This window comes from Argentina silus (genome assembly GCF_951799395.1).
Source record: "Argentina silus genome assembly, chromosome: X".
NCBI lineage: Eukaryota > Metazoa > Chordata > Actinopteri > Argentiniformes > Argentinidae > Argentina > Argentina silus.
The window spans coordinates 33212844-33238332 of NC_139653.1; the positions used below are offsets into that span (position 1 = coordinate 33212844).

The window sequence follows — 25489 nt, forward strand, 5'->3', positions numbered from 1 at the left end:
AAGGTGAAGACCAGGGGTCGGTGTCCAGTCTGGTCTTTCAGTCTTTTGCAGACCCTTTTTAGATCAGTATCTGTCCTCCTGCCCTGTGCAGGTCCACGTCTATGAAAGGACAACCAATGGTATGTGTCATTAACCTGTTCAGGACAGTAATGTTCCATCGCATTGCACTGGTTCCCTTAATCATTTGTGTTGTGCTGTCTCTTGTGTTATGACACTACAGACGCAGTATCATACCATGCAGGTGCAGAGAGCATGGATCCTCATTGATTCCTTGTGGCTGCTCTCACAGTCTGCTTCGTGTTGCTGTTGGCAACACATGAACCTGATAAATATTGCCATCTTGTACTAATCTGTGCTTTAATATGATACATTTGTACTGTTTTAATCCCAATATTAAAAGTGTTTAGTTTCAGTCAAGAGGATTAGATTTCCCCCTTGAGGCAGTCTTTCTATTTCCGAGATGATTAAGACGACATGAATGCTGTTTGCACTGTGGGAGAGACAGTCTTTTTCCTTTCAGGGTCCAAAGCCAACCACCTGGAACAGAGAGTGGGGTCATGCTGAGAAACTGCACACATGTTTCATTAAGTTAATTTGCAGTACAGATTAATTAGTTATAATAAAATCGTTATGAATGACCTTTTTAGCACAATGTCTTTAAAGTCATATCTGTCTCACATCCAAAAATATGTGTAGCCTATTCAAGACAGCCTGTTGGTAAATACCAGCCTGTTGGATGAATACCATCTTTGTTATATATATATTTTAATTTACAATGAAATTACTTTGTTACAGTTGGTACTGGACACAGTCTTTTCTAGATAGCAATTGTTGCTGTCTGGTATTTGTTACAACGACTCCCCAAATAACAAGAAGCAATTCTTAAGAAACAGCTATGAATACAGCTGTAACTATGTAGTTTCTTGGAAATACCAGAGAACTTGGAGACCATTAAATAAATCATGACAAAATTTCTTACCCTTTGTCTGAGGAGACAATGTCAAATCTCCACGTTGGGGTCTGTGAATCCTTTCTTTCCCTCATTAACAAGGACAGGTTTTTCTGTCCTAGTGTGCCAAACGAGAATCTGCAGAGGAATAACAATGAAAAGACATCAGTGACGGCACTCAAACGCACACACTCCTCCGCTCTCCCTTTCCGTGTGGGCTGCGGTGATGATCTTGAGTATCTACTACCAAATATAGCAACAACAGCAGTACAGATGGTACAATAGGGCGCCTATCTGTGAAGAGCTACTCAAGTGAATGTGTCAGTTCTCCTGTTCAACATTATATGGGATTTATGGGGAAGAGATTCGTTTTGTTCTGAGCTGTTGCATGTTAAAAGTCCATCAACCCAAACAATAAAGGGGTGTCTTGCATTGAAAACCCATTCAATATGTAATCGTATAAGCTCCAAAAGTAATGCTCATATCTTGTACACATTGTGAGGCAGCATAGCTCTTTCGTGTATGTCATATTGCTCCAATCAAGCCTTTGGAGTGGGACGATTTGACCGTGAAGACTGGACACACATCTAGTGGAGTGATGGCAGGAGGAAAAGCAAGTTTATATATAGCTCATGTTCCTCCCCTCTTCCGTGTCTAAGCAGCAGTGCCTTTCATCTCCACTGCCATTCCCATGAATAATGTATGTGACGCATTTGAGATGCGCCAGGAGTCCACTCCCACTTTACCCAGGTGTAGAGGAGGTTAATAGTCACATTTGTGTCTGAAGAGGTAGATTATAAGCACGTATCCTGACCCCGCCCCTCCTCATGGTTGTCTGTGCTGGAGTGCCCCCACCCCCCCCTTTCATCAACTCTCCTTCAGGAGTCCTGCGCTGGAAAAAATTATAACCAGAGTGTGTGTGTGTGCTGGTGAGCTCAGGCCTCTGGCTGACTTCGCTGTGGCCAGGGAGAGGTTTAGCAGCTCAAAGACCAGAGCCAGGGAACATGCTGGAAATAGAGTGGGCATAGACAATCACACTGTGCCCTGAAGCCTTTTTAACTCATATGTGTGTGGAGGTGGAGTCTGTCAGTTACCTAATCGATGTACTGAAAAATCCAGCATCTGGTGATACAGTATATTTTTGGAGTGCTGCAGAGGGTGAACTTGCAGAGGCAACTGAACTAAAGTTTGATCCATCAAAGGATCATCAGAGAATCGATTTCATGTTTTTCTGACTGGTGTTTTTGCCATAAAATGAGAGTTATTGAGATCACTGCACCCAGAACAACAGGTGTATTGACTAAAATAAAATATGTTTTGAAATAACTCTTACTGGTCCATCTCAAAAAAGGGAATAATACACAATAATATTCTAATATGTTGACATGAGCATAATTCTGGTGTAAAATTTCAAACTATACAATGTAAAATGACTTCGGTAGGAGTGACCAGTCCACTCGGCATTACCTTAGTGCAATTTGCTGCTTTGGGCTCCAGGTCGTTGAGGGTGACCAGCTCTCGGAGCAGGCTGCTCTCTTGGTAGCCCCCCTTCACTCCCCGCAGTTTGAAGTAGGCCTGGGGCTTGAAGAGGATGAGCCGCAGGTTGATGGCAAACCCTGCCATGTCAATAGCGAAGGGCCTATGAGGGTCGAACACTGTCTTCCAGCCATATACCTTCCCAGCGGCGTTGACCTTAGGGGACTCATAACGCAATCCGCCAACGAAGGCCACGGGCCACACGGATACTTTCCTGGTTGACCTCATCTGGGGGAGAAAATAGAGGAGGAAAGTGTTAGTCTTTACTGTGTTGTTTGATAAAATAGACACGCTGCCATCACCGTAACAGTGTTACAGACAAACAGCTATTACTACTGTAGCTGGCATTATCAAGCTTCAATGTTTTCTGAGATAATAATCTAATAATAATAATAACAATAATAATAATAATAATAATAACAAACTTTATTTTTATGCAAATTAACAACACAACACATTCAAAAGAATAAGGGCAGCATCGAAAACTAAAATATTACTAAAAGTAGAAAACAGTAAAACACAACTCATTAAAAAGAATACTGTAGGGGCAGCATCAATTAAAGGCTAGTCTTTAGAGTTTTAAGAAGAGATTTAAAAGAAAATACCGATCTTGCTAGCCTAATATCCTCAGACAGGTTGTTCCAGTGTCTAGGGGCTCTAATGGCAAAGGCACGGTCACCTTTTGTCTTCAGTCTATACTCCGGAACGGCCAAAAGGGCCCTGCCAGTTTAATTATTATGTGTATTAAAATATGTTGATTATTTCACATTGTGTCCCTGTTGAATAATCTATTTAAATAGAATAAACAAAATGAGAATAACTGTGTCTATGCCAAACATTTTCATTACATAGATTATTGGAGATGGAGGTTTTTTATTCCATGCAATAATGAAAATATAAACCAACAAGCTACATTGTTTGTTATGCTGTATCAGTGGAACCCGAGATGCACCTGGACCCAGCCTAAAGTGGGTCTCTCCTGGACCCATTCCACTCCAGGACCAGTAAGAGAGGAGGAAAGATCATAACTGATCCTTCCCATCCTGGTCACCACCTCATCCATAGACTTCCATCCGGCAAAAGGTTCCGGTCTATCAAGACCAAAACCTCGCGCCACCTGAACAGTTTCTTCCCCATGGCAGTGGGGCTCACAAACAAGCTCCCTGCCTCTCACTGACTCTGGGACTTCCACTCCTCCACCCACCCCACCCACCCTGTCACACACACACACACACACACACACACACACACACACACACACACACACACACACACAATGCACTGACATTGTAATTTATAATTATTTAAAATTATTCTAATTTATAGCGTACATGCCCCATACACATTTCACAGCCTCTAGCCTCATTGCCACTTAGCCTCGCACAGCCTACAAAATGTATTGTTTTATTGTTCTATTTTGTAAATTTGTTATTGCTATTTTGTTGATTTTTTGCTATTTTGTAAATTTTTTGTTCATATTTGCTTATATATTGTTTTTTTATGTCCCATGCACCAACCGCACAAAGACATTTTCCTGTGCAAATATACTTGGCCAAATAAAAGAATTCTGATTCTGATTCTGATTCTGATTCTGATTCTGATTCTGATTCTGATTCTAAATGTGAACAGAGCTAAGTGGGTTTTGACAACCAGGGCCATTACAGAAAGTGCCATGTCTGAGGAGCAGGTTGGCTAAGGAGATGCTTTAAAGGGAGAGCCCTTCCTTTCCTTACAGGTCCCTGTTTGTCCTTTAATCTTACAGCATCAAAATATCCTTCTGCCACTCTTGTTTGCTCTGTTTGACTAGATCTGTTGTAGCGGGAGCTGCCCAGATCATAAGAGCACATTTTCTAATGAGAGGGGGTAGGTGGGGGGGGGCTGCAACGGCAAAGTCATTTATTCACAGTAAATGCAGCAGAAATAATAGTGCTGATGTACTGTTGTGGAAGTGCGTTTTAAACTAGGTGTGTTGCTGGGCGTGTGTGTGGTGGTGATAGTGGTGGCACTGGAAACAGGCTTCAGTGACTGAGCCCATGTATTACCACACTATCAGATTATCAACCATCAGCTCAAGGGATCAGAGAGGAGGCGTGTGAGCAGGATGGAGTGGGCCTGGGGTTTATGGGGAACCGTGGGTTTGGAAACATATCTGTGCAGGATAGTCCAATTTAACAAGCTCTGTGTGTGCTCTGTGTACCTGTGTGTGTGTGTGTATGTGAGAGAGCGAGTGAGTGAGTGAGTGAGTGTGTGTGTGTGTGTGTGTGTTACCCTCTTCCATGGGTAACATGTGATTTCTGTCAATTTGAAAACTGGCATCTAACTTTATCTCCACTAACATCCCCCCATCCTGTATCTGCTACAGTAGAATTCTTAAAGGAATTGATCATCTTACCTACAACACAGTATGTGTGAAATATCTCTTCTCCTTATGGGTTTCGCTGGTCTCTGGCCCATTTTCATGGATATGAAATGTTTGTGCCAAATTTTGTGTTGTCTGTGTGTATAAGCTCTGGTTCCTGCTCCATTTACTGGGGCAGGCTATGAGGGAGGCCCACAGAGACAGGGGCTGTATTTCTGAAGTCAGAGCACAACAAAGGAAACTAATCCCAAACTCTAAAGTGAGAAGACAGACATCCAGGCACATTAATCAATTTGGAACGCATGAAAGGGTGAGATGGGGATCTTCACAGTGCTCTAAATCATCATCAGAAATACAGTAGGTACTATTATAGGATGATTCTATGGCATACAGTCTTTCTCCGTAGAGAACACTGTCGAAAGGTTGTTTGTTCCAGCTTGTAATGTTTTGGTTGAGTATATTTATAATAGTTTTTCTCATCTATATACCTATTGGACGGTGATGATGATACTATTTTAAGCGAGCTGATTCACAGCATTGAGTCCTGATGCTAAGGGTGAATGGAGAAGACATGCTAGAAATAGGTTGATAAGTAAATAAGGCTTGTGGTTTGGAAAGGCAACATAAGCATTTTTTGAAAGGGAAAGCTTAATAATTAATGCACCCCTTCACAGGGATGTAGTTTAACTGTGTGAGATGCATCTTTCATGAGCCATTTTAATTTTCACAATATGCAGCAGAGCCTCTGCCTATGTATTTCTACACAGAATTTTCCTCCATGTTTTGTTTTGGACTTAAAACCGGTATAAAGAAACACAATTTAGCTGCTGGTTTTAACCATTTCTTATGTATCTTCACTATGGCTGGATGAGAGTATTTTCTGAAATTAATTTAATGAAGCAATACCAGGTTGGCCATGTTTTGTATTTCATTCAGCCCTGTGTTTGTAACCATGGTAGTGTAATCAAGCAGCAAGTAGGCATGTTATTGATCACAGTGGGCAAGACTACATGACATTTTGGGTGATATAATTGCACATTTTGGTATTTTGCATTTGAAGTCAATCAGAGCAAAGGTAAATTGGTCTAGATTAGTCTAGATTACCAGACTCAGAACAACACAAGCTATCTCCAGTGTAATCTTTTGAATTGGATGTCTTCCTCGAACCTCTGCATTTGATGGTATTTTTACCTCATCTCCACTCCGATCCCTTCATGGGTTGTGACTTACACCTGTTAGCAGGTCGATGAGAGTGGTAGATATTTATTGCTCTGTCAGGTAGGGTTGGAGCACTGAAGTCTTTACTGACTCCATCTATTGGTCAACCCTGAGACAGCTCAGTCCTAAAGCTTGTTACTCCATCCCATTAAGAGGCCTGGAGCCTGGAGGTGATGAAGGGCTTCCTGGGAGTGCACTGTGCCTGATTCCTAGGGAAAGGTAATGACAGGCCCATGGATACGGAGCTCACCATTTACAACGTCCCCTTTCACACTAACAAGACCTAAGGCTGATGCTCTAGGGGCCCAGCAGCATCCATTCAGGTGATGCTTCCAAATGTCTTCAGTCAAAATGGACGGCCTGAGACCCTGGTTACAGGTCCAAACTTCTCTCCTGGCATTGTTAGATGTACTTGGACAGCTGTTGGTAACACAACTAGGCCTATGTATTGCTTTTGCTGTTCTACTATTCATAGGACAAGTCACACTTAATTGTCAAGACTGAGATGAATCAGATTACTTAGTGGGTTTGCTTCAGCAAGTCCCACTATTGTTCTTCCTATTACTTATAAGTGGGCAACAACTGGTTGCTAAGTGATTTAATGGCTGCCATAAACTCCATCTAAATTGCTATATTCCAACCTCAGTTAAAGGTCCAGTATGTTACAATAAAGCCTTCTAAAAGCTTCCTAATGGTTGTAATGACGATGTTTAACCAGTAGCAATCAGGGAATGAGATCCCTTGAAAGAAATATTTCATTTACGAATGCTGTTTTGGTCCGGAAAAAGCACTTTCTAAAATGGAGTGTCCTACCCAACACTCGATTTGCATATTTACATTTACATTACATTTATGGCATTTAGCAGACGCCTTTATCCAAAGCGACTTACAACAAATACATTTGTTTAAGTAAGTGAATCATCTATCCATCAGTCATCATAAGATAAAATAATCAATGCTCGGACCAGGGGCCATAGGCAGTCAAAATGCTAGAAGAAGGATTTTTTTTCTTTCTTTCTTTCTTTTATTTTTTTTTAAAAGGAGAGAAACTTGTACAGGGGGGTAGTGGGGGTGAAGAGGTCTTTAGGAGGGACCATTAAGATGTAGTCTGAAGAGATGGGTCTTCAATATATGGTGGAAGATTGGTAGTGACTCTGCAGTCATGACAGCAGTGGGAAGCTCGTTCCACCAGCAGGGCGCCAGGACAGTGAAAAGAGTAGTGCGGCTGCTGTATCCACGTAGAGGTGGCGGTGCCAGGCAGCCACGAGCCAGGTGGAAGAGTGGAGTGATCGGGCAGGGGTTTGGGGGCTGACCATTGCTTGCAAGTAGGGAAGGGCTGTTCCCTTTGCCGCCCGGTAGGTGTGCACCAGGGTCTTGAATCTGATGTGAGCTGCTACCAGGAGCCAGTGAAGGGTGCGGAGGAGGGGAGTGACATGGGAGAATTTGGGGAGATTGAACACCAGACGGGCGGCAGCATTCTGGATGAGCTGCAGAGGCCTGATGGTGGAGGTGGGGAGACCGGCCAAGAGTGCGTTGCAGTAGTCAAGGCAAGAGATCACAAGTGTTTGGACCAAAAGTTGTGCTGCTTCTCTGGTGAGGAATGGACGTATCCTTCTGATGTTGTAGAGGAAGAATCAACAGGAGCGTGCTGTCACTGTGATGTTCACCACACAGGATAAGTGGTTGTCAAGGATCATATCATATAAACATGTTGTTACTGCCAGGGTGTTTTAGGGGAGTGGTCTCCCCGATTTTTGCCTTTCTGTCTCTAGTGGCTGCCTCTTTTAATCATGCGCGTATGCAGAAACACAATAGCTAATGTCCAACATGGAAAGTCCATTTCTTGGGTGCTATATTACTTTTAGGGAGGATGTTGTTGTTTGGAACTTTGAACTGTGGCCAGAGGTAGCAGATTTCCAAAAAAAGCGTACGTCATGCCCCTTAAAGCAGAAGAGAGTTTTTTGATTTACAAAAAGCTTAATAGTTTGTGGCTTCAGTGGGGTAGCACTGGTAGCAAAGAGAATGCATTGTTGTGTAATCATTCTAAGAATGTGTTCTGCAAACATTTCACCATGTTAACAGGATGAGAGCTTTTGGAGTTACAAAAAGTGTAATAGTTTAAAGCATGTAATAGGTATCAAAACTACTTTTATAGAAGTTAATGATTTGGAGTTCTTGGCACATTTTACAGTTGAAATGGTGTTAATAGCTGAACAGGTGTAAGATCAGCAGTGGTTCAAAAATGTTATCTTTTAGTTTCCATTGACCTCCATGTGAAATCATGCACTTTCAAGTTTGTAACGTTTAAAACGTTTAATAGGTATCAAAGTTGTAGGAGGAGAGAAGAATTGGAATAATAATAATATGTATGTCAAAGAAGAATAGTAGTTGCACTTGCTTTTCTAACTAGAAAAATAAGTTCCAGAAGAAACTATGTGGACTTGAAGTCTCATTTTGGTAGTGGGAAAAGTTTAAAGATGGGAATCTATCTATCTATCTATCTATCTATCTATCTATCTATCTATCTATCTATCTATCTATCTATCTATCTATCTATCCATCCATCTATCTATCTATCTATCTATCTATCTATCTATCTATCTATCTATCTATCTATCTATCTATCTATCTATCTATGTGCCCTGGGTGCTACACAGCATGATAAAAATAGGTACATGTGTTGTGATGTTATGTTATGACTCATGTACTGCCACTGTAAACCAGACAGTGTTGCTAGTGATGTATGTGGTCATCTGATGACAGCATGCCCCAGCACTGACCTCCTCAAACAGCTCCAGGCTGTAAGTATTGTCGTCATCAGCGAAGTACACGATGCCTGCCTGGCTGCTGTTGGTGTTGAAGGTCTCTCTGAGCCAGCGCAGGGCCAAGTTCCTCTGCATGGTGCCTCGGGGTATCCTGGGGTCTCGCGTGTCCCCTCGGAGCTTGTAGTTCCGGGGCGTCTCCACATTGAGGTGAGTGTAGTTGAGACCCGTGTCCCGGAGCAGCCGGGTGACCAGGGGGGTCCTCCTCTGGGAGTCCTCCACCAGGATCCAGTGCAGGTTGGGCACGTGGAGGAAGGTGTTGGCCAGTCGGGTCAGCTCCGCTTTCTGAACTGGCCGGCTGTAGGTGGGGGTGATGATGTGGATGGTGGGTAGCACGTCAGACCATGGCGGGGGCCGAGTGTAGACATACTCGGTCCTCACCACTTCCACAATGTCCTTATCAGAGGAGCAGTACTCCTTGGAGTCAGTACCCTGGCCGGCCTGACTCCTCCCGTCAGCTCCATCATCTGCAGGGGGGACAGGAAGACATGTAAGGCATTAGCACACCCCGGGGCTGCCCAACGTATTCTGTCAGGTGACGCAATCCAAGAGCCAAGTACCTGAGAGTCGGTGCCGATGGACTGCAAGCCTCCCTGGTATGATAAAGATCTCTTTTACTAGGTGGTGACAGGCTGAAAAAAGTGAAAGCAGGGACCGTGAGTGGACAACACAGCTACAATGGACAGGGGTCTCCCTTTGCTGTCCCTATGCTCATTTTAGATGCAACAACAGTGGCAGGAGACCCAGAGTGTATCCCAGTAGTAAAGTCATGACTAGGTGCCCCCCATAGCCCGGTATGACAGATGGAATATCATTATGGGATCAATGAGGTTGTTAATTTTCCTCCTCATTGTACTACAGCTAATGGCAATCTCTATCTCTGTTGAGCTACAGTAGAGAGAGGTTTTCACTTCAGACATAAAAAAAGATATTTCTGCACCACACAGATTAACACAATCTCCTGATGGCTAGATGTTCATCAAAGCTTGCGAGAAAACATTTGGCCAAAACCTGTAGCTCCTTTTAAAACAATGATGCCTGCAGTTAATTCTCAGTCCCTACAGTTGGCTACCTTTTACCTCAAAGGCAAAAGTAAGGTTGCAAAGAAAAGCTATTGATTTACTGTCACCCTAATTTGGTTTTCTTAACTATGCAGCATACTTGACATTTCACACTGTTGGTTTATGGTCTCTGGAGGTCACGGTTATGCTAAGATTACTCATCATGTGAGAGTGTGTTAATGATTCAGCCTTATGTACATTGTGTGGATGGATCCTATAAACATATGCACTCAGTCAATTCAATAAAGCTTTTCTGGTAACTATGAAGGAGTGGTGATAATTTCTGTTTTGACGAGTGTGCTACAGTTTAACTGCTAAATAGGTTTACTAAGTTGCTGAAGACCAAATTGTAATTTATTGTAGCTTTACTTGTGAGATCAGGCTGCACCTACTCAAAAAAAGCTATGGATAGGCCATGCAAATTCAAAGGACTCTTACTAATAAGTGATAATTGACTCTAATCACAATCTAGCCAATAACTGGAGATCTATGAGCGGCGAATGATGCTGTGGAAGACCATCGGCATGTACTCTGATTACTGTATGTGTGCTCCTTGACAGGAGAAATGCTGTTTTCAGTGTTAATTTGGGGTGATCTGAAACCAAACATAAGTAATAACCATGTAGTTACTATACTAGTTTACCATGTAATTTTCAAGCACCATGTGAAATGAATCAATTGACAGTGACTAAGCTCAAGTTGAGCTTTAGAAGTCTAATAACACTGTTAGTTATGAATAAGTGTTTATGAATGAAAAGCGTATTACATAGGCCCAAATAATGCAATAATAATTTATCATGCATGATAAAAGCCTTCAAAGGAGAATGGAGTACAGTATATACCCTTGCGGATGGCGAGCAGTGGAGCGATTGCACTTTGGTGCCAAACGGTGATGAGCAGAGTCCACGGTAACACTATCAACACGATGGCAAGAATGTCTCTTCTCTTCGGCATCTCCAGGATTGGTTCTATGCCTCGTCATTACCTGCAGAATGAAAGGAGGAGCAACAGAAGATGTTAGCTAGGGCCGCCAGTAAATTAGTCATTCACCATTTCATACAAGATGTGGTTGGGTACAAATGAGTATCTAACGCCCCCAACCCCTTCAGGATGTCGGAGTCTTTTAGCACAACATAATAGCACATGTCATTTCTGTTTATCGTCCTGGCACATAAATGCTCCATTTATGCACACGCTGTCAGGCAAGAGGCTTAATTTGCTGATGTGAATGCATCTGAGGCATCATAAGCCACATAAAAGACTTCCACTGATAAATAAATGGGTCAAGAAGAGTTTTAAGCCTTTTTTTCTGCTTCAGTGGAGAAGCAGGCAGGGGAACTCCTCAGTGGAAATTGTCATTGTGCTGGGTATCCAGAGCTGTATACAGGCACAGTTTAGCACAACATAATTTTTTGCCCTTTTCTTATGTATTTCATTGCATGGACATTTCTGTGATTACAGTGATGATTTTTTTTTCTTTTCTTTTTGGGGGGGGGATTTCATTTTAATGCAAAGGAGTGAAATGACAATGACATATGAATGAATTCAATCTATTATCATTCACTGATGCCTATCATACAGGTGGTTTCCTGATGCTAAGGGACCCATGGACATGCAACAGTGGTCTGATGTAGTGTGATAATGTTGATGAAAGAGGCTTTAAATCCTCACCCACGGTTAGAACTGGATCATGGCACCATTGGTGATGCGCAGGGGGGAGGGGTGCACAGTGTAGGATGAGCAATGTGGCAGGATCCTCCACGACATGTCAGCCAGCCATGCCTCCTCCTCCTAACACAAACAGGAAACACCACCTCAAGACCTGGAAGACAACAAGCAAGGTAATGGCAATCTCAGTCACATTATGTTAAGCCTCTCACACCACATCTGTCTGTATGTTCTGTCACCACTAGACATTATATGGTATATTTCTATGATAGAAATAAAAGGCCTTGGACACTGCATTGAAAAAGGCTGTTTTGCTTATCAATATCTCTCTGCCGTTACTGAATATTTCTCACTATTAGGTACAGGCATACTTATTTGACACAGAAGATTACTTGGAAAACAATTTACAGACCATGTGTCCTCTTTGTTACATAGTGATTGAAATAACAAGTCCAGGAAAATCTCTACAGTCTATAGATAATTAAGGTAATCTTTGTGGTAGTGAGCTTGATATCACACAGGGAAATGTTTATAGACAGGAAAACAATTTTAAAGCTTCTGAAACCTTATACCGCTCCAAAGGCATGTGACTGTACCCAAAACATTACCATGTAACAGTGAACAATGAGAGGAAAAGGACCCTGTGTTACATGGACCGAGTGCAATCTACAGTGCATTGGACTATTTTGCGTTGTCTGTCTTCTATTCATTGCAGTGTATGTCAGTGAATGTAGGGTTCCCCACCATGCTGTACTGAAAACAAATATCACCAACCTAGGTTGTGTGGTAATAAAATAACTTGTATCTTGTTATGCAAAATGTAAATCACTATCTTGGGAGAAAACATACTCTAAGAGTATGAATTAGGATTTTTTAAGAGAAGCTTTGAATCCTAAGCAACCTGCCCAGTGGTGAACATTTGAAGTATAGTAGACCAATGGCACTATAGCAGGTATATGCTGTGTGCTGGAACACTTTGGGTTACCGTATGTAATCCTGGTTCTCTGAAGGACATGAGGGAGACATCTCACTATGGGATATGCACCCTTGCGTACCCTATTCGCTGACACCCTATTCAATCATGCCTAAAACAGGCCAGGAGCGCATTGCGTGGCTGATCCCTCCCTAACCCAGGGGCATGGTCAGCCTCTTCATAAGCCCGGAAAAGAGTGTCAATCTGGTGAGATGCCTCCCCATCTCCTTCAGAGAACTGGGATTACACACTGTAACCCAAGGTTCTCTTTCAGTTGACATCTCACAATGAGACATTTGTACACTGCCCTGATCGCCAATGCCTGTACAGAAAACCTGAGTGAGCACATTGATATGTACCCGGTTCACCCTAATCAGTTCCAGTGCCAAGGACTAATTGCGCCAAAGAAGGTGCAGTGACATCCAGGTGGTAGAATCTCACCAAAGTGTGAGGGGAAGCCCAACTGGCTGCAGCACAAATCTCAGAAACAGAGATTCCCTTGAACAGAGCCCAAGACGTAGCAATTGCTCTAGTGGAATGTGCCCGGACTCCATTACTTTACCAACTACTTAGATATTTGAAAGGGTCCTACTTTGACTTGCTGGGATATTTTGCCTGGACATTGTCTTAGCGTTTTCTGCCATATTGGCGAGCCGCTCGGTGTTACTGCACTGTAACATTATATAGCACATCATTTGACATGTAAACCATAGCCTAATACCTAATTTCCGAAGCATGTTTTGGCGGGACTGTAGAGAGGCAGTCCAGGAGAGACTGGCCAGTGAGGTCTCGGGTAGAATTTTTACGCACAGGGACAGGGTGGGCTCGGGGGGTTTCAAAGTAGTCGCATAGGTCCATGGACAGACCATAGTCACTACCTAAAAGTTGATGTAGCCTATAACAAATCCTGACATAGGGGTTAACTCAAAACTGGTCTTGTATACTTGCTATATTTCAAGCAACAAATGTTACACTCAGCACTGGGCATGTTGATTAAGATTCACAGCCTGATACTTACTCAGAGAGGTTAGGGTTAGGGTTAAGGCCTTTGGTTGAGACTATGCACTCTAATGGTAACATTAAAACATGTTTTACACAATGCCTGCTACAGTCTACAACTCTGAGTATATTGGGCACACTTTTTTCATCATGACCATATTTTAACTGTTTCAAACCTTTATGGGATAACCTCCTGGGAGATGTGTAGGGTGCACATTGAAATAACCCTGTTACTTAGGAACACTGCTATGAAGATCAGCCCGATTTGTATTAAGATTGTGCACTTGCTTTGGGGGTGGGAGGCCGGGGTTCATTTTCTGCTTTCGAGTGGTGTGCTACAACCCTGTTTCGCTACAATATCTTTATTTCAGCACAGTGTTTCTAACATACCTGATTTAATTAACCAGGGTCCTGGTAGATTATAAGCCCATCTGATGAGTTAGCCTAAACAGAGAATTTATCTGACCATAGCCCTATTGATTAATCCTTTTGGCAGGCCATTGTGATGCTGAGACACCACATAGGCAGTGGTCTGAGGCCCTCTAACTGTTTTAGTTTTTGAGATGATCCCTGACGAGGGAGGAGCCTAGGCCTACATGTTTGTTTTCTTAACACATATTTGTTTGTTGGCATTGTCAATATTTGTTACAATTTGTTACATTTGTATACATTTTTTAAAACAACTATAAAAACGTTTTTAAGTTTCTTTCCAGTGAATTTCTTTTACATGATTGACTAGCAAAGGAGTTTAAAAATTTAGTGTGCAGTGTGTATTTATTAAGTTTGGCAATGAGGATGAAAACTAGCATAGATTGGTCAGCTAGCCAGCTGGTTTCGCCAATCACATTTAAAACGAAATGAAATGGGTACTCATTATACTTCTGCATATACAAACAGTGCATATAAGTACCTCTAAAAGTAGCCAATTACTATAAAAGCCAACTGAGTTTTAAAGTGAAGTAGGTTGTAATGCCACTAAAAGCAATGAGCAGTGGATTCATATTCTGATGTGACGGCACTATATTTCGTCTTAGTACCTTCTAATAGCTAGCTAGGTTAATCTTTTCGCACGTACGTTCTAGACATTTCCAACTAATGATGCTGACTGTCTATGTGTTCATCCATGTTTGTTTACATTTTTCATCATTCAATGCATTCTGGGTGTCACGTAAACGTCTGTCTGACCAAAGTTATCTTAGCGAAATGAGGTGAGTAGATGGTTCACTCGAATGTCAGGAAACCCATAGCAAAACTTTCTGGAAGACTTGAAAAGTGAATGAAAAAAAAAAGTGAACCCATCTTGTCATCTTGTTTATCTTTGGTTGGATGGGGAAGAAAAAATTATATCTCAGCATGCACAAACAAGTCAATGGCCACTGTTGGATTACTTTCTACTTTTGGTGTTTTAGTCAATTATTTCGATCACTGGTGAGCACATTTGTGATGTGATACGTTGGAAAATGTATTCGCTATTATCTAATTTATATTATGCTTTCTGTCAGACCAGATTTGGTTCAGTTAGCTTGCTTGTTAGCTCACTTTCCCCAGAGCCACGAATAACATATAGCCTCCAATCTTTATGAGAACTGTGTTATAACTACAGACCGGTATCCCTTCTCTCCTTCTTATCGAAACCCTTGAACGTGCTGTCTCTAACCAACTGTCTCACTATCTCCTTCAGAACAACCTTCTTGACCCTCACCAATCCGGCTTAAGGCTGGGCACTCTACCAAGACTGCTCTCCTTGCTGTCACGGAGGCCCTTCACTCAGCTTGAGCCTCCTCCCTCTCCTCTGTTCTCATTCTTCTGGTCTGCTGCCGATCGCTCTTTTGTATGGCCGATTGCTCATACTAGGTGATGTGGAGAGGGTCACTGTCCTCTCCACACGCCCTCACCACTGTGGTCCCCCAGGGCTCCGTACTAGGGCCCTTACTGTTCTCCCTTTATACCAAATTTCTTGGCTCTGTAATTTCCTCACATGGTTTCTCCTACCACTGCTATGCAGATGACACTCAACTCTTCTCTCTTTCCCCCCCCCTGACTCACAGGTGGCGACACGCATCACCTGTCTTGCAGACATTTCTCCTTGGATGTCAGCCCACCTCCTCAAACTCAACCTTAACAAGACTGAGCTGCTTTTCCTCCCTGGGAAAGCCTGCCCTCTCCAAGACTTCTCCATCACAGTAGAGAACTCCACTGTGACCTCCTCCCAGACAGCCAAGAATCTTGGGGTGATCCTTGACATCCACTTATCCTGTGCGGCGAACATCACAGCAACAGCACACTCCTGTAGATTCTAACTCTACAACATCAGAAGGATATTTCCATTCCTTACGAGAGAAGCAGCACAACTCATGGTCCAGGCACTTGTGATCTCCCACCTTGACTACTGCAACGCACTCTTGGCCGGTCTCCCCGCCTCCGCCATCAGACATCTGCAGCTTATCCAGAATGCTGCTGCTCGTCTGGTGTTCAATCTCCCCAAATTCTCCCATGTCACCCCCCTCCTTTGCACCCTTCACTGGCTCCCGGTAGCAGCTCGCACCAGATTCAAGACCCTGATGCTCGCCTACCGGGCGGCAAAGAGAACAGCCCCTCCCTACTTGCAAGCAATGGTCAGCCCCCAAACTCCTGCCCGATCACTCCTTTCTTCCACCTCAGCTGGCCGCCTGGCACCGTCGCCTCTACGAGGATACAGTGGTCTCGCTATTCGGTCACGGCTTTCCACTATCCTGGCACCACGGTGGTGGAATGAGCTTCCCACAACTGTCAGGACTGCAGAGTCACTACCTATCTTCTGCTGTAGACTGAAAACCCATCTCTTCAGGCTACATCTTGACTGTCCCACCTAAAGACCTCTTCATCCCCACTTTCTCTACTGTAAATAATAATAATAAAGTAATCCTTCCTTCTTCTAGCATTATGACTGCCAATGGCCCCTGGTCCTAGCATAGATTTGTTTTTCTTATGATGACTGATATATAGATGAGTCACTTACTTTAGACAAATGTACTTGTTCTTTGGATAAAGGCGTCTACTAAATGTCTAAAATGTAAATGTTATGCTGTTGCTACTTCTGTGCATATCTGAAAGTCTACATCAATAAAGTAAACTGCTCATTAAGGACATACAGTTGTAAAGACATCATTTGTGCAAAATGTTTCTGTGAAAAAACAGTGCGACAGCCCAAACAAAAATCATCATAGCAGCGCGCACAAACAATAGCCACCATCAGATTACTTTAAACTTTTGGAAAGTGTTTTATTCAATTATTTCTATTACTTTTGAGCTCACCTGTAATGTGATACATTGTAAATTGTAATCATTATAAGCTAATTTATATTATGGTTTCTGTCAGTTGAAAGTTGGCTCAATTAGTCCGCTTGCAAGACCGCTCTTTCCCCTGAGCTAGGAATAGCGTAGCCTACATTTTCCGATTTGAATGAGAACTGTCATGCTGTTGCTACATCTGTGAATATCTACATAAAAACATAAACTGCTGACATTGAGGACATACAGTTGTAAAGACATCTAAGACTATAATTTGTGCTGATTGCTGATTGCTGATTGTTACATCAATCGTAAATAGATGTTCTAATCAAGTGTGCGAATCACTGAGACTCTACATCTGAGGGACCACTCTAGACTGTTACCACCAGTTTGATCATGCGCGTCAAAGGGTTAAATAAGCTATGGCAATGTCTATCTTCAATATCCAATCAATGTGAAAATAATGTAGCTACTCTTAGTACATGTAGAACTAGAAAAATAAGTTCCTGAAGAAACTTGTGCTTGCAATATCTTATTTTGGTAGTTAGTTAATCAAATTACAAGGATGACGATAGATGGATGAATAGAGAGAGAGAAAGAGTAAATGTGCTTCATATTTAATATACAATCTGTATAGAAGTTATTTCAGGTCAGTTAATACACATTTTTAAACTGGATTCTAAACTGGAAGCTTAAAAGATGTAAGAGGATATGCATTTTAAAATGTATCATAGGAACCCAATGGTCCTCATAGAAACCCATGTTAATTAATGCAACTTAAAAAGGTTTATAATTTTAAAAAATGTAAATAGTATCAAAACTGAATGAAAGTTATTTAAGTGGAGTCAGTCTACACATTTTAAAGTTACAAGTTACACAAGTCTGGGCATTTAAAATTTGATTTGAAGTTAACAGGTCAAGCGGTTTCGGCTGTGCATGCAAGTAAAATTCCAAAAGTGTAAATATTATAAAAAATCTTAATGGAAGTTCTTTTAAGTGGAATCAGTCTACACAGAAAGAAAGAAAGAAAGAAAGAAAGAAAGAAAGAAAGATAGATAGATAGATAGATAGATAGATAGATAGATAGATAGATAGATAGATAGATAGATAAGATAGATAAGATAAGATAAGCAGTTCAATAAGATAAGCAGGTAGTTCGGCTAATCTAAAATTCTCCAGACCTCCAAAAGAGGTGTGAGAACAATGTGATTATCTCTGAAAGTTCTAAACAAGTCCACATGAGTCTTCTTTCTCATATTGAGAGCTCAACTTAGGCCCCCCCACCCTTTCCCCACCTGGTCTACTCATGATCATAAAACAGATTATTTTATGATTATGAGTAGACCAGGTGGGAAAAGGGTGGGGGGGGGGGCCTAAGTCTACTGCATGCCACACTACATTTATACTGTAATATGTATATCTCAACCATAATGCCACTCACTACAAGAGCAGGAACCAATGGTCAATGTACTGATAGGAACAGAGGAGGATTACGGTAATGATGGGGATATTATTCCATTCCTGTTTACAGGAGGACTCCCTCTTTCACAGGATGCTAAAATAACCACGTAGTACTCACTTTCACTGAGTTAACACCAATACGTTGATATGTAAATTGCATACAGTATGGAGTGTTTTGCCTTGTTGGCTCTGTTTTTAATCCCAGTCTATGGCCGTGACAGTTTGTTTTCATTTCTGCCTGAGATGTGGATACTGGGAGAAGAGTGTACAGTAGCTACACTCACGTCGTTTGCCAAGAGTCTGGTGCTGTTGGAGATGAAGACAATTAGCATTCCGTCTCATCTAAAGGCATGAGAATGAATGCCACAAATGATGCTCCACTGAGCCAGGATGTCTGCGTAGGCTGCAGCTCAAATATTGGTCGACTGCAGATGCGACTGTATAATTTTAGACGCTTTGTGATGGAAGATCAAATGAACTGCAAAGATGTTTTTTTGTTTGTTCAGAGAGAACAGCAGGGGCCCAATCTTTTTATTGAGGCATAGTATAAATGCAAATTGCCTCTGACCCGGTAATTCAGTGGGGAATGTATTCGCTTGATGTGCACAAGATTTCAAAACAATCGCTTCCCCCAATGACCCAGCGCGTCCAATTTTGCAGACATGTCACAAATTGAAGAACACGTCTGAGGATCCAGACCAATCAGGTGGAAGGATGACAATCAGAAATGCTATTTTGCATGGTCTGGAACAGATGGATAGTATACAGTATCTAACTGCAGTGACATAAAGACCTAATCTGGCAGAAATGGTCACATATCCATGCTCAAAAAAACATAATGTAGTTTGGGGGTTCACATTTCTCTAAGGGGGTGCCACAGAGGAACACCTTCCCCTCCTCAACACAACACATTATGAGACACACAAATCCGTCCCTACTAGACTCCACCGCGGCCGTGAACGACTGTTCTATATCGTAGTATAATGGCTGCGGCCGGCCATCACTTTCACTCAGTTATAAAACATACAATGCTTAAACCATGTAAACTAAAATCACTTGAACAAAAACATATGACTCTCTACTCTAACATTTGAGTAAAAAAACGAACATAGGTTGTCACTGGAAGATGTTGAGGTTGTTCATGAAATGATACTGTGCCAAAATGTAATTCGATGCTCAGATTATTCTAACATGAAAACCACACTGGCCGCGCACGTGCGGCAACGTCATTGTCTCAAAACGTTTATTTAGCAAGTCCCGCCTCTCCCATCTGTTCATTGGTTTTCACAACGGATTCACAATCATACTTCCTTTAAACAATAATAAACCAACCGTGTGTAGGTTGTAAAAGTACGATGGACGTGGAGTCACTAATTATAGAGGTATAGAAACACATTCTCCTGTACAATCAGGCTTTCAGACACTACAAGGATCCGGCTAGAAAGGAGAAAACATGGAGGGAGATTGCCACGCCCGTGGGAATTCCAGGTATATTGTACAACAGTTCCCCCAGGATAAATTAGCCTTGCTAACTAGTTTTAATATGGTAACTGTGGCTGTGCACACATTTGTATCGAAATCCACTATTTCGTCCCCATGGTGTGCAATGGGATCTGTATTGTCTATGTGTAAGGTATAATAAATACAGAGCAGTGTTTGACCTGCAGACAGCCATGATCAATGTCTGACAGCGAGGCTGACAGCATTTATCAACAACGTCTAACCAGGCGTGAAGGTAGCACCTGTTGCTGGTTAAGTAGCATCATGTCAACACAGGGTTAAAGAACGAAAGTTGTTCTGACTGTGAACAAACACTAAATGATGTCACCTTTGACCACACCTCTGCTGTCTGAAACAATAGGAAGGCAGAGAGGCGCGCAAGCCAGATAAATGTGTTTACTTTTTTGTAAATAGTTCAGAATAAAGATAAATAGCTGCTAAAATAACTAAACATGGTACCCCATATAGCCAACATTTTAAATGTTTAATTCAGAGGTTAGGTCTATACAGTTCCAGCTCTATACAGTAATAATCAGAATAGTGTCATCACCTGTTTCAACCCTTTCCCACTAAACTATTCACCACTCTCTGTTAGTTATGACAGTCTGTGACACGATGGATTACTTTCCTGTGCCACTACAGCTCAATTTCAAACTGGAATTTGAAGCCTCCACTCATCCCTCTGACTCACTCTTACGAGTGCAAGGATTTGGAAGTGAAGACATCATGGCGTAAACCCCACTTCTTTACCTATCAGAGGGCTAGATGGAGCCCATGCCACATTGCTCTCACTTCCTTTGCCCCCTCAGATTCGCAAGGCTGAGTCTTCAAAGGCACAAGGTCAGGGGCTCGTTTCAAGTTTAAAATCGAGCCAGTCTCTGACTTTTGAGATCGATTGGCTCCCATCTCATATTTCCCGGAGACCAATAATACTAAAAAAAAAATCCAACCCCTTTCACTGTGGTATTATTTTGATGTACTCTCTAGTCAGAAGAAGAGAGACACAGAGGAGACATTATGTCGTTGTCTGTCTAATCAATCACTCATTGGTCTCATACTGTACCAACTGGGCTCGGAACAGTTATCAGTGATGCCTAGGGAACTTCGAAGAGAGAGGTTGTGATAGGTCATTATCGATGTTCCTGTCACAGTCCAAAAGAACAACTTCGCCTGGAGGTGTCATTACATGTGAATTTTGAATTCGTGAGGTATTGATTCAAACAGCCTTAATTGCTTTTGAAATGACCAAGAATGGGCTGTCTGGCAGGGTTTTTCATAAAATGTTGTTGCTGTGTTCTTTATTGTGCTTGTATTGAATTTCATTGTAATAGTATTCTTTCTTCCCAGTGTGTGTCTCTTTATGTGTGTCTCTTTAAGTATGTGTGTGTATATATATATATGTGTGTGTGTGTGTGTGTGTGTGTGTGTGTGTGTGTGTGTGTGTGTGTGTGTGTGTGTGTGTGTGTGTGTGTGTGTGTGCACACGCAAGCTCTTGTGGGTCCATGTAGATTTGTAGGCACACATACAGTCCCCTTTTTCAGGACACCAAAAGTAATGGGAAAGATTCATATAATGTCTTCAATTGTTTGTTTTGAAGACTTTGTGCCTAAAATTGTATAATCAGGAAATTAAATGCATGTTCTATTGGATTTAAATCAGAAGATTGACTTGGCCAGTCAAGAACATTCCTCTTTTTGGCTGTGAAAAAACTCCCTAGTTGCTATGCCAGTATGTGTTGGGTCAGTGTCTTACATGAGTGTACGAAGAAGCACCATCCAATGAATTTGGAGGCATTTGCTTGTACTTGAGCAGACAAGGTGTTTCTGTTGACTTCAGAATACATTCTTCTGTATTCTGCATTCTGCAGTTACATTATCAATTAAGACAAGTTAGTCAGTTCTAGTGGCAGCTATAGGTGAATTATCAGACTACATCACACTGACATCATGTGGGTTTGAATGTGCATGTCGGTTGCAAAAAGAAAGTTCAAAAGTCCGAAAACGTGTCAGTGGGATGTCAGAATCGAAAAGCTTTTAACAAAGGTGTTAATCTTTACCAAATACCATCAACTCACACTCCTTTTAATGCTAACCGCAGACGTCTTTGCCCTCAGCCCTCAGAAGAAAAGATTGGAACGAGAACCTCATTAAAAATGCCCGACTTTGCATACTATTGCTTCAGGTGCCAGTAGTTTCAGTTCTGCTATGTCTTCATCTGTCAGCTCTGAAAGCATAATGAAAGAAATGTTAGATAACTTGTTTTGTTAATACAAATTGCAACCACAACTGGTTCCATTGGTCATTAACTTGTTATAATAATGTTTTTGTATTAATTATGTGTGATAGTAATGGCTTTACATGATGCAATTCATTTTTTTTAAAGTACTCATTTATACCTGCTTCTTACATGTCCATAACCTGATCTTGTCTACATTCAGATTGTGTACATTTCTAGACAGGTATAGAGCATTAAAATACTTAAAGCGATAGTTCACCCAAAAATAATTTCTCATATATCATATATAACCTTTGACATTGGTCTTCCTACGCTTTGTTCTGGCTGGCTGCAGTTGGCTGTCTGTCTTCTTAGGCTTTCTGCTGATTTCTCTCAGTCTGCCTGGCTTCACCTCTTTCTTGGATGAGTGGATCCACATATTAGTTCCTGAAGTACAAGACTTCTCTGTCTTTCCCATCCTGACTCACAGCTCAACTTTTAACATAAGTGCAGCTGCATGGCTGCAGCATGACCCTAACCTGCAGGAAAATGGTATAGAGATTTATTCCTAGCTATCTGATGTATTAACACATTGGTTTAAATGCTGCTTGGCTAGATATGTCAATAACCACAGCTGTATGATTGCAGCAAATGAGCAGTGCATTTTTATTAGATTAAATGAATGACACTGACTTTGGATTGGGTAAATAATAATGGAAAGGTAAGATAATTTAGTAAATTAACGTTAGGTACATACCCAGCCATACAGGTGCAGTTCGCAGTCAGGATACAGTTGTTTGTCTTGTTGACCTTGTACAACTCTGTCTTCTTGCCCTGTCTTTGGCTAGGCAGCACCTCAGTCTTCAGCACTAAGTTTTGAACTTGGTAATCGTGAAATTGTATGTCTTGGACATGATGACAAAGAATGCACAAATCATAACACCCCATCCACCATGTTTCACAGATGAAACATGGATAGGCAGATCTCTTTTCCTCCAAACTTTCCACTTGCAATCACCCTGACCATTCTTTTTGAGCATAACTAGTGGTTTGCACCTTGCAGTGCAGCCTCTGTAGTACGGCTGGTGACATACTCTGCAGATGGTAGTCTCTGGTACATTCACACCTACCACCTGGAGAGTGTTCCTGATCTGTGGGATAGTTGTTTTGGGTTTTTTCTTTATTATGGTGAGCATTCTTTGGTCATCCACTGTAGAAGTCTTCCTTGGCCTACCAGCCTGTTTGCAATTGCTGAGCTCACCATGTTTCAAACTGTTGATTTTGGTAAGTCTACAGTTTTGCCTACATTTCTGACAGTTTTTTCCAGCCTAATAATGACTTCCTTGACTTTCATTAATAGCTCTTTGGTCCTCATGTTTACAGTCGCCAATAGTAGACTCCAAAGGCAAACGCAAAGCCTAGAATCAATACTAGACATTGACAGCTTTCTTATGCCTGCATAAAGTATGCGTCAGAACACACCTGACCTAACAGAAACACCTGTCAAGCCAATTGTCCCATTACTTTTGGTGCCCTGAAATAGGGAGACTATGTATACAAAGTGTTGTCATCTCTAAATGGTGAAAGCAATATCTACATAAATACCCTCAAATAAAAGCTGAGAATATCTACTTTAACCTCATAGTGATTTTGATTTAAATTCCAAACTTTTGGAGTATAGAGCTAAAAGAAGAAAAATGTTTCACTGTCCCATTACTTATGCAGGGCACTGTACATCTCAGATTCCTGTGTTATATTTATAGGCTTTTCTTTCTCTAGAGGCAGCAAAATTGTAAAGAAGACTGAGAGAAAACAACTTGGGTCCAATTTATGAGTACCCTTGGAGCACAATAAAAAGCCACCACAGATTGGTTGAATGGCTATGATTCACTGAGGGTGAATGAGTCAAAACAGGGCTTTGTTTAAAGGGTAAATTACAGCCTCCACCACCCCTGAATAACAACCAATTCTGGCGAGATGTTATGCTGGTGTCTTGGGAATGTGAATATCAGAACGAGGTGATTAAATGCCTCCAGGTCAAAAATTATTGCTCTTTGCGATTTATGCCCTTGCTTGTGGCACATCCACATTGGACATAATAATGGCAGTTTTGGCAGTTATGAACTATGTTTAAATAATCTGTTTGTAGGAGGTAACCCCATACTATACTATGATAATATCATTGTGCTGAGTGTACCTTTAAGCTGGTTTATAAGAATGTATTCACTTACAACATAATGTTTTGAATGTAGGTGAGTTGACATGTAAACAAAGATGATACTGTACGTGTCTAAATGTGCTTAATGCGTGTAGGCACTCAAGACTGCCTCGTTTCCACATTGAGTCAGCCATGTAGATACAGTGGGGGAAATAATTATTTGATCCCCTGCTGATTTTGTTAGTTTGCCCGATTACAAAGAAATGAGCGGTCTATAATTTTTATGGTACTTTTATTTTAACAAATAGAGACAGAATATCAACAGAAAAAACACATTATATAAAGTTATAAATTCATTTGCATTTGATCGAAGGAAATAAGTATTTGATCCCCTACAAACCAGCAAGAATTCTGGCTCATACAGACCGGTTATATGCCCATGAGGCACACAGATTACTCCTGTCACTTTAAGAAAGTACTCCTAAGCTCTGCTTGTTATGGGTATAAAAGACACCTGTCAATAGAATCAATCTCTTCCATTCCAACCTCTCCACCACCATGGGCAAGACCAAAGAACATTCAAAGGACATCAGAGTAAGAGTTGTAGACCTGCACAAGGCTGGAATGGGCTACAAGACCATCAGCAAGAAGCTTGGTGAGAAGGAGACAACTGTTGGTGCAATTATTAGAAAATGGAAGAAATACAAAATAACCATCAATCGCCCTCGGCCTGGAGCTCCATGCAAGATCTCGCCTCGTGGGGTAAGGATGATCATGAGAAGGGTGAGGGATCAGCCCAGAACTACACGGGAGGAGCTTGGTAATGATCTCAAGGCAGCTGGGACCACAGTCACCAAGAAAACCATTGGTAACACACTACACCATAACAGATTGAAATCCTGCAGTGCCCGCAAGGTCCCCCTGCTCAAGAAGGCACATGTACAGGCCCATCTGAAGTTTGCCAATGAACACTTAAATGATTCAGAGAAGGCTTGGGAGAAGGTGATGTGGTCAGATGAGACCAAAATTGAACTCTTTGGCATAAATTCGACTCTTCGTGTTTGGAGGGAGAGAAATGCTGAATGCTTACAATCCCAAGAACACTATCCCCACCGTCAAACACAGAGGTGGAAACATTATGCTTTGGGGTTGTTTGTCTGCTAAGGGTACAGGACGACTTCACTGCATTGAGGGGCCAATGGACGGGGCCATGTACCGTAAGATCTTGGACGAGAACCTCCTTCCCTCAGCCAGAGCACTGAGGATGGGTCGTGGATGGGTCTTCCAGCATGACAATGACC

The 25489-nt window shown here is 41.8% G+C and overlaps 1 protein-coding gene across 1 annotated transcript; it reads right to left on the reverse strand.

The window, feature by feature from the left end:
* Positions 1 to 1000: 1000 nt before the first annotated feature.
* Positions 1001 to 10899, reverse strand: b3gat1a (beta-1,3-glucuronyltransferase 1 (glucuronosyltransferase P) a; the record flags this gene model as incomplete). The annotated part of the gene is made up of 4 exons (XM_083694531.1): positions 1001 to 1087; positions 2417 to 2713; positions 8843 to 9351; positions 10788 to 10899. 4 exons carry the CDS (start codon positions 10897 to 10899, stop codon positions 1001 to 1003), a joined length of 1005 nt encoding a protein of 334 aa, XP_083550657.1.
* Positions 10900 to 25489: the final 14590 nt, after the last annotated feature.